Source organism: Haemorhous mexicanus, chromosome 2 (assembly GCF_027477595.1).
Source record: "Haemorhous mexicanus isolate bHaeMex1 chromosome 2, bHaeMex1.pri, whole genome shotgun sequence".
Lineage (NCBI taxonomy): Eukaryota > Metazoa > Chordata > Aves > Passeriformes > Fringillidae > Haemorhous > Haemorhous mexicanus.
In genome coordinates, this window is record NC_082342.1 from 104388052 (window position 1) to 104398650 (window position 10599).

General features: G+C 46.2%; 1 protein-coding gene across 2 annotated transcripts in view; it reads right to left on the bottom strand.

Annotated features, from left to right (window-relative positions):
• The window catches only part of GPM6B (glycoprotein M6B), a 106443-nt gene extending 96766 nt beyond the window's left edge, over positions 1 to 9677 (bottom strand). The window contains exon 1 of one of the 2 annotated variants that reach the window (XM_059839788.1): positions 9533 to 9677. In XM_059839788.1, the coding sequence (XP_059695771.1) occupies positions 9533 to 9536 (4 nt within the window). In that variant the 5' untranslated portion in view covers positions 9537 to 9677. The remainder of the gene's footprint in view (positions 1 to 9532) is intronic. The other variant, XM_059839790.1, reaches the window with a different exon arrangement.
• Positions 9678 to 10599: the final 922 nt, after the last annotated feature.

Genomic DNA, 10599 nt, shown 5'->3' on the forward strand with positions numbered 1-10599 from the left:
ACCCACAAGCCATGCCCACCTTCCTCCCAGGAGCTGGAGTCCCTTGCTTCCATCCCTCAGAGTGATGTGGGTGGTATAGAATAGCAACCCAGATGTACACACACAGCTCCAGGCTCTGCCCTCTCATGGCTACTGCAAAGAAAATACCTCTGTCCTGGCCAAAACCAGGACATCCTCATCAGTCTCTTCTCACGAGTCCTGCACAGAGAGCCGGCTAGCAGGCTGGAGGAACAACTAATGAACAAAGATGCTACACTTCCAAGTAACTGGTAGGGTTTTTTTGGGTTCTTTTCAACAGAAACTCGGGTATTGTTTCCATTCTCATCCCTCAGTTAAACCCTAACAACTCTGTGGCAAATAAGGAACATTTCTAATTCTCTAACCATTTTGAACATAGTCTTTCTAAGAGGGTAGGTCATCTTCAGAAAGTAGATAGCTATCCTACAGCCATCATACTGACCAATTTTGTAGGTATCTCTACAGCCAAAAAATACCAATGCTATCTAAGATCAACTAATCAAACATGAAACAAAGCATTTTTATCTACTAAATGCATTTTTGTAAGGGGGACAAGTAATAGTGCTGACTGTAACCACCCTGGCATTTTCCTGAACCTTTTTCTTCGCATGTTCTTATAGGAACGGAAGACTCAGTGTGCAGTAATTAACACAGTTATATGTCAGGTTTTAACAGCAGCTGGGACATTTCCATTAGCCTTGGCAACAACACTTAATATTCCACATGTACCATGCCTTTTTGTTACTGTGGGAATAGAAATCTAAGACTCCAACCTCCCTCCAGTAAAGCACTTGATTTTGCTTTAGGAAAGTGTCTCTTGACTTTCTGTTAATTTCAAAGCTGTTTCTTTTAAAGTCTCTCCTGTTTTCTGTCTCTCAGAGAGGTACATCACTTACTTGGAAGCACAAGTCACAGTCCCAGCTGAGCTCACCTACCATGTGTGAAAAACCAGCAAGCGCTTCTGGATGTCACTTCATGGAGAAAGTCTTCAGTGGAGGATCAAATGCCAGCAGGAATAAGGGGATCAGGGAACTATCTACCCACACACATCCCTGCCCACAAAACCTAAATCAGCCTAGAGGGAAGGAAGGAGCAAGGTTTGACCACGATATCCAGCACTTTCCCTCTGTGAGGATAATGGAAACAGCCTAAACCATTCTGGACAAGCTGGAAAGCTGATGGTTATGGGAAAACATTCAGCAGATTTTATGATGACAGCCATAGGAAACATCAAAAAATTCACAAATAAAGTTTTACAGGAAAATAAAATCATTTTAATGAAATCTGCAGACTGTTTAAGGATGAAACCAATTGAGTCTTGAGTCGTGCTGCTACCTCATTTGTGTTTTGTTTCAGTTCCACCCACTCCTCAAATCCCTACCTTCAGTCTGCCACAGCTCCACAGCTACTTTAAATCAGCGTTTTCAAGAGCTTTTTTACTCCTTCCTTTTTTTTTTTTTTTTTTATTTTTTTCTTTTCTGAGGTTTCCACTGAGGACTAAGAGGAATTTAGTATGTGGTAGATTACAACAATTTCTCAAGCATAGTGTTGCAACCATATCAGTGGCAAATAACAAGATAACATGAAAAATGTCAAAGAATTTCAGGAGAAGGTTAAACATTAAGTATCTATTGTATGCTTCTCCTAGATAAAGTTTGAGGAGAAAAACTGGTATTTTCAAACTGCTTAAAAATTATTTAAAGGGAAAAACAAAAAATTGCAGGCTAAACCCTTTACTGGATAATTTTTATTCCACATAATTTTTTCTTTAAGTCTCCAGGCATAATCTGAATTGGGGGATTTTCATCAGACAACTACCAAGCATGAGAAATCACCACTTCAATTTCAGCACAGTATGGGGGAAATGTCTATGAAGTGAAGGTATACATTGCATAAAGGAAATAATTACAAACACGGGCTACATCAGTCACACATAGCAAAGCCCCCTCTGCACTGCATTCCTCACATTGGCTTATGCAAAACTTTGGCTCAATGTAACTGTTATCAGCTTTAGTACCTAATAACTCCCCTGGCTGAAGAGCAGGCAGAAAGAGACAACTGCATGGACTGGATTCTGTTACATCCCTTGGCAAGGCATGACAAATATCTCAGAGATTTCAAGGCTTTTGTACCTGTGCCCGTCACGGAGCATGAGCAGATGTTGCAATAAGTGTTCTTGTTTTCACACCTTGCAAGTCGTGGGTTCTTGACAGATGTGCTGGAGCAGATCCCTGTGCTTGCACCAAAAGAACTCCAAAATACTCCCACTAGACATCTCTATTTCCTCATGACTTTTTTTTTTGTTAATGCATGCCTAAACAGCTCAAGAAAAGCATTTAATTTCCCACAAGGGAAGTTCCATGTGGCAGACTTATTTTCAGCTGTGTGCTTAACAAATACAAAAACTCATTTTACGCTTTTGTTTTGGGAAAGTGCACGACATTTATGTCAACACAGTTTTAGTAACAAAAGCATAAGTTGAGACACAAGTAGCAATCACTTAAAACCTTCCAGAAGTTATTCCTTAAAAAAAAAAAAAAAATAAAGCAAGGAAAAAGAAAACTACAAATATAGGATACAGAAAACAAAGAGAACAAGAAAATTAAAACTACTTCAGCAAAGAATTTACAAAAAAGTATTGAAGATCCAGCCAGTATTCTGCACTAGTTCAGACTTGCATGGTGTTTGTTGGCATGGTATGTGCCAAGGACTCCAGTCCAGAAAATCCCTACAGAAATTCACTGAACCTTCAACTTAAGAAATTTTAAAAAGAGGTCTCAGGTTGATGAAAGCACTGTCTTATGAAACATTTGTGTCCAATCAGAAAACACATAAAAACCCAGAGAATTAAAAAAGCCTGTGAAATCTCTCTTGAAGCCATAGCTAAGACCCAACAGCAGCCGGGGCTGAGTGGGCTCCCAAAAGGCGTCAGCAGGTGACTGCAGGCAAACAGGACTCACCCTGCAGCTCCCCTGATACACACTCAGCATTAGGATGAGAAGCCTCAGTGAATTTGGTAGCATGGAAGCTGGCAAAAACAGACTAAAGGATAAAGCCAGACACTGGGGAGTCCCAGTCAGCCATGGGGGAGTCAGGTTCCTCCCCAGTTAGCCGTCAGGGCAGGCTCCACTGCCCCAGCTCAGCTAAACAACCAATAAACCCAAGTGTGCTTCCAATACTGAGAAAACCAGTGCACTATTCAAAACATAAACCTCCTCTGGCTGAACTCCCATCATTTACTCTGGGTTTGTATCTCCTGACCAGCTGCATTGTTAACACACGGTGTCCTTTCTGTTTATCCACAAACCAGCACCTGGAAGGCAAGCCAGCTGCTTCCTTACTCCCACAAAACTCTTGCCCTGCTTGCCTTCAGTGCAATCCAGCTCTGATTTATGTGTGGTTTACACCAGGGCAATTCTTGTATTTCTACTAGCATTGAAAGAGTGTATTCAAAGACAAGAGCTTTAGGCTGCAATATGAAACGATTGCTCTATGCACTTAAGACATTAAAAAAAATCCAAACAAAATTATGAAGGCTGTATCTTACACTGGATACTTCAAATCAGTTCATGAAATCCAGTCTTGCTCACGACCCAAGTCCCAGCTAGCTTTGAACCACAGTCCTTTCCAACATCTCCCCACAGGAAAAAAAACCAAAACAAAAAAACCCAAATATTAAAGTACATTTCTGAGAGTCCTTCTCTGTACCTATAATTCTAGGCTACAATTTCCAAGTGTGACATGCACACAACTATCAAAGCATAAAACAAATATGCCCAAAAGTGATGCAGAGAAGGGCACTGAGGTTTGCACCTATCAATAGCTCTGTGGCAGGCACATCCTTCTGCTAATGAAACACAAGCTCCATTCACATTTTGAAATTTGCTGCTCATCAAAGAGCTCCAAAACCAGGGAGAACAAAAGATGTTGAATTCTCATAGTTCTTTGTGTTGCTTGTAAATGTTTCCCAAGCCACAACTCCCCATGAAAGCTTTTGAGCCTAAAACCCAAGAGACAAATAATTATGGAGAGGAAGACTGCCAAAGCACCAAGACAGAGCAGCAATAGAAAGCAGCAAACAGCTAAGAATTAAGTGGTACACAGGATGCTACCCATTTGTTACACTGAATGGTGACATCTCCACTGATGCCCACCGTGTTTACAGGGGAGGGGTGACAGGATTTGGACTGGCACAGCTATCTCAAGTTCACACCTTCCTGCAGAATAAAGGCTGGGAAAGGATCAGGAGACATGGATTCCTCTCTGGGTACTGTCAAGCCAAATTTGCTTCCTTTGGGCCACAGGCTAGACTGCACATGATCTGGAAGAAGCCAGCTTATGAGATGGATGTGATGGGCTCTGTTTTGCCTTTTGATAACTGGGGGTATTGACCCAGTAATCCTCCCTGCACAGGATTCTGCACCTCTACAGAGAGATCTTGCAGGCTCAGCCAGGACCCATCACTTGAATACAACTGTCTTTGATGTTCCACATGGAAACTAAACTACCTTTCCTTACATCTGCTCACACCAATGCAAACCCAGAGGCACTTGTACACAAATGGATTTTAAGGAACTGGCCAGAAGAACAGAAAGAATCTTGATTTCTATCAAGCCAATGCAGCCACAAGCGTGCTTAAGCAAACCCTAGAAAATGACCTCCCAAATGTCTCGCCACACACCTCACCAGACTGGAACTCCAGCGAGATGCCACGAGCTCCATCACCTTCCACAACATCAACACCGTGGGGCCACCAAGAGATAGAATTTTTCACATGTGGGCTCGAGAAGCTGCACGCAGGGGCAAGGTGCTGTGCTGCCTGGGCAAGTGCAGGGCAGGCACTCATGGGGAGCTGCTGTGTGCATGTCTGAGGAAGGCAAAGGGCTCACACGGCTGGGGTGCCCGGGGGGAGGTCAGACAGAAGAGAAATCCATCAGTGGGAAGAGCAGCCATTGTGGGGAGTGAGGTAACGCAGCAAGGCACAGCAGCTCCCTCAGCAAATGCTCTACTTCAGGGAAATTTCACTGGATACAATGCTCTCCCACTTCTGAAAAGACAACACATTTCTAACCAAAAACTATCTGTGGAAATACAATAAGAGGAGTTATTTTGCATCTGCCTTCAACAACTGTGTACCTCAGAGAAAAGAAAATCCTCGCTAATGAAAACGTGCACCACTCAGATGACACTCAGATACTGCAGTATGAGGGAAAAAAGAGATACCAGGAAGTGGGCTTCACTGGGTTTGGTTTCAAGGTTTTTTTCACCTTATCGTGAAATGGACACTGGACTTATTTTTTTAGACTAAGGACTTGAGATATTACTAAATATTGTTCAGAGAAGTTGTGGATGCCCAATCCCTGGATGCTCCTTTCCTGGAAGTGTTCAAGATCAGGCTAGGCAGGGCTTTGAGCAAGTGAAAAGATGTCCCTGCACATAGCAGAAGGGTTGGATTAATTGATCTTTAAAGCTCAAACCAAAATATTCTATGATTAGAAGACACCTGGAGACTTCCAACTGGTTTTAAATATTCCATAAAAAATCTGAAAAAGACAGGCAATCAGGCACTGACAGTTCAGACCTCCCTGGGATGCAATTTATCATGTATGGTTTTCTGAAATGTAACAATTCAAGATCTATCAGACACAGAATTAACACACAGGACAGAGGATATCCTGTATTACAGAACCACACACTTAAAAAGAGAGGATGAGGAAGAACCTGTAAATATAGTGAAAACACAGACTGTTTAAGATACACAACATTTTCTCCTCCACCTCTTTCTCAGACAAGAAGGATTATAGTGAGAAGGCAAATTAAGTGCCTTTTAGCAGCACAAACAGGTGCTGTGGAGATAGAGGAAGGGCAGCGGTATAAAATTTTGTATTTCACAGGTTTTATGAGAAGACAAATTGAATATGAGTTTCTTTTCTTTTAATAAGAATAAGGTTAAATATGTTTAAGAGGTGTATGACTTAAGAAAATATGGACTACACCACTTTGCAATTGAAATCCAGCCACCCTTAATGACCAAAGCTAATCAGATTTTACTATTAATGTTAGACACTAAAGATTTCAGCTCCTAACTGAATGAAATGTATATCTGAATAGAAAGAAAGTAGACTGAGTCTCTTTCAGGATTTGCCCCCAACTGTTTATAAGAAGAAAGCCTGGTTTAGGGAATATTTGAACCTACTTCAGACACATTTAATGTAAAAGCAAGGACCATTTCTCTGGGTGGCAATAGCCCCTAAACTGGAACTCCTGAAGATAATTCCTACAAGAAAGGGATGGTCCGCTCTGGGATTCAGGAAGGAGCTGAGGGACACACAAGTGCTGCTGATGGAGCTGGGTGGGCTGGAGAAGGTGTGAAGGACAGGAGATGGCCCCAGTGTGACACCTCTGGGAATTCCCTACAGGCTCCACAAAGCAGCAGTTCCTGCACGGGAACTTCAGAGAAATGGGACTAGAACCCACAAAAAGACAGGCAAAATTTCATCCTCTGCTTGCAGACAGTGTTCTCCTCAATATCTCTTTTCAAAAACCAACCAACCCAAATATAATATATGTACCCATACCGCTCCAACCACTTTTTCTTTCTTTTAAGTAAAAAGCAACAGTTTGGAGAGTACAAAGATGAAAAAGCATAAAATTACGAAAACACACAGTTCTCCAGAAATGATGTTGTATTGTGCTTTTCAAACTTTTAGGAACCACAACTTTCTGCATTTTTTTGTTCATTTTGTAAAATAACAGCCCCCCTCCCCATTCTAAGTGAAACACTATGTTTTAGACAGGGTGTGCCATGATGCCGTGGGTGGGACTTCTCATAGGGGATGCACAAAGCAATGCACTGCTCATTACTGAGGACCCTCCATCCAGCCAGTGCAAACCCTATCCAGTGCTGGCAATCAGGTGCCCAACTTTCAGAAGTGTTGAGAGAGCCAAAAGCCCAAAGAACAATAATGGCTGCAGAGGGCTCTCAGCCTCCAAAAAGGAAAACAAAAACCAGCCTGGGTAAGCCAGTCCTACACAAAAGTTTTTGTGTGAGCAAGGACAACTCAAACGGTCTTAATGAGAAGCAGCCCAAGACATCCCTGCCATCAGGTCAGGAAGCTCAGTAACAGCACTGGGGCTCCACACAAGGCCTGGTGAGACAATCACATCAGCCTCAGTCTACCTAATGCCAAGGCAACAGTTATGCAATGACAGAAACAAAACGTTGTATTCATGGAGGACTGGATCACCAGCTGACAAAGGCTTCTTTTTGTGACTTCTTTTTGAAGTACTTCATATGAAATTTCTGCTCCAAGTCCCCTCTCCTGACTGACCAAACTGCCATTAACTCAGGCACAGCTTGGTCATCCAACAATGCTTCTAAAGCAAAGAACTCAGCAGACCTTGGAATTTCGTGTTGTTATTATCATCATTATGAGCAAAATGTTCAAGAAAAGTTTTCTTGTCTTTACTCCCCTTTTCCCAACTGCTACATTCAGGACACCACCTTCTATATGGACATAAATTATATACTTCACACACTGTTGCAGACCCACAATGTGCAAGACTAACTTTAGTGGTTTTTTTAAAGATTATTACGACTGAAATAAAGATGGGCTGCTCCTTAAGGTGAATCACTCACAAAGATTTAAAATAGCATTTTGATTTCAAACTGCTAACAGCGTAATTCACTGAAGGAAAACCAATTTCATACACTTAGCAGCAAAGACATTTAAGAACAATTTTATATGGAAATCAATACTCTTTCCTTAATAAGATAGTAAAAACATTCCTTTGTTTCTATCCCTCTTCCCTCCCTATTGCAAGATTTATTGGACATCAACCCATGCCAGTAACGGTGTAAGTTAGGAGGAAGATAGTAAGATATAAACAAGAGGAAAGGCTGCCCACTTTGCAGTTTCATTTAATATCAAAAGTTCACACAGGAAAAGAATAGTCGAAAGAATGAGTATCAGAATATGGACACAAAAAATAAGGTTTTTGATGCTGCTAATACAGCTGGTTGTTTTGTGCCAACCATCAGAGCTGCTGAGGCTACAGGAATCAGTACTTTACTGTGCACTAAAAGGGGTGTAGAAAACGTCTAAAAAGCTTAGTAAAAAGACATTAATACTAGAGGAGTCTGATCTTCACTAAGCTAGGGAACAAACCAGTTAATAATCATTTAGAAATTAGGGAATTAGGCGATGCGAATTAATTTAACAAAGTAGCAACCATAGGAATTCCATCAGCTTCCTTTAGCTTTGGCTGAGTAATTAATTTTTTTCTTCTTAATTAAAACTAGAGACAGTGCCAGCATCAGTATGTGCATATTAACACTCGGGCACGCACTGATAGCTCTGCTTTAGCAGTTGCAACCTCTAAGCAGTAATACGCCAGTGGCAAACCAGACCAAAGGTACAGCTAAGCAAAGATATTTTTCTATCTTTAATTTTTCCAAACCTCCTAACTTTCCCTACTGTTTAATTAATTTGGATGTATTGTTGGTTGAAAGAGAGCTCGCGGGAAGCAGCCCATATACTGAAGTCCCAAGCTGAAAGGATGGGAGTGCTGAAGGTGAGCGCTGACTGCCGACGGACCCATGTGCACTACGGACCTTTCCCTCCCTAGGGCCCATTTCTGCTCCCGTTAACGCACTCACGGCAAGCGCTACCCTCCCCGTAAGCTTGGGAACAAAAGTTTCCACTTTCCACCCACCGCAGCCGAGGGAACAGCGCACCAGGCCATGCCAACGACCCGCAGGATTCCCCGCCTAACTGCATCACGCCAGGCACACGGGAGTGCTCAGCACTGCCCACTCCACTCTCCTCAGCACCTCCACTGTCCTGCCTGTGTCCCGAAGCTATTCCCCCTCTCCCGACCAAACTTCGCAGCCCGGCAAAAGCTGACCCGCACCTCCGGGGACGCGGCTCTGGCGAAGAGGGGCTGCGCCGCCCCGCTCCGCCGTATGCCGAGGGACAGCCGGGGGACACCGAGCCAGTCCCCAGCGCCGGGCGGCGGCACCGAGACCCGCGGAGAGCCCCGGGCACGCTCCGGCCGCACGGCCGCCCCGAGTGAGCCTCTTCCTCGGCTTCTGAGGGATGGACCACGGGATGCAGAAGCTCCGGGCCGGCTGCGTACAACCGCCTCCGAAACTACAGATCCCGCATTCTGCATTATTATCATCATGCACATCCACATCAATGATTTACTTTAAGAGGAAGGGAGCGTTCTGCAGCTGGCGAGCAAGGTCCCGTTGTTCCGCCGGGCAGGGCGTCCCTGCGCCTGTCCCTGCTCCCGCTCCCTGCGCGGAGTTTCTGCGGCAGCGGCGCCGAGCGAGGCGGGCGGAGGGGCGGCCGCTCCCCGTCCCCGCGCCGCCGGGGAGCTCAACAGGCGGCTCCGCTGCCGCTGACCCCGCCGGGGCTGCCCCGCACCTGCCCCCGCGCCCACCCTCCCCGCAGCCGCGGCTCCCCTGCGGCCCCGGGGCGCGGGCTCCGCCGCAGCCGCGCTCGCTTACCCATGGCCGGCTCGCGTGGTCCGGGCGGTGCGGGGGGCGCAGGGCAGGGGCTCGCTGTGCTGTGCCGTGCCGGGCTGTGCTGTGTTGTGTTGTGTTGTGTTGTGCTGTGCTGTGCTGTGCTGTGCTAGGTGAGCGGGCAGGCGGAGAGCAGCGACCGCAGCTCTCGCAGTGGCGGACTCGGCTGGGCTGGCCTGCGGCGGGAGCGAGGGACGGGAGGGGCGGGGCGGCCCCGCCTGCACCGCCCCAGGGGCCCGGCCCGGCCCGGCCGCGCGGGGCAGGGGGCACAGCGCCCCCCCGCGGCCGCCGCCGCCGCCCGGGCGTCCCGCTCGGTTCCGCCGCCGCCCACGGCGTGACATCCCCCGTCCTCCTCCGGCGTGACATCCCCCGTCCTCGGGGGCTGCCAGGGACGAGCCGCCGCGGGCAGGCAGGACCCCTGACCCTCTCGCCTGGGAAACCTTGGGAACCTGAGCTGCGGGCACCCTTGACCTTCAGAGGCACCTGCCCCCTAATGTTTCTCAGTGACAATGGCAAGGGCATTTTGTGCTCAAACACATCATTTCATTCATTACTGTCTGTACCCGTGCTCAGCAATGTGATTCTTATCTTCACAGCCCCTTCTGAAGCGTCTCATGCCGCTTTCCAGCGTCACGCTGCACTGCGGGAGCTGCCACCTGAGCGGCGTTCCGGCCACACAGCCGGGTAGGACGGTGCGCGCAGGAACTTTGCCACTCCTTAAGCACTGCGAGGAATGTGCCTTGGCTTTGGGAAAACTCGATGAACGGGACCCTGGAAGGAACAGGCCGGGTAGTTCAGGGGCATATGGGTGGCTTCTCCCTTAGGAGATTACCAGTAGCCCCTTCCCCACACCTAGAGATGTCGGGGGTAAAATAACAGTGAGGATCACACAGGAGTGATCCTTCACAGACACTGAAGACAGGTATGGAAGAGAAGGGTGAAGTCAGCTTTTTCAGTTTAGTTGCTTTCCTGAATTGGGCTTTTACCATTAGAGCAATTTGATTGCTTCAGTTGCAAAGGCCCTTGCTTTAGACAGAATAAGTGCATCTACA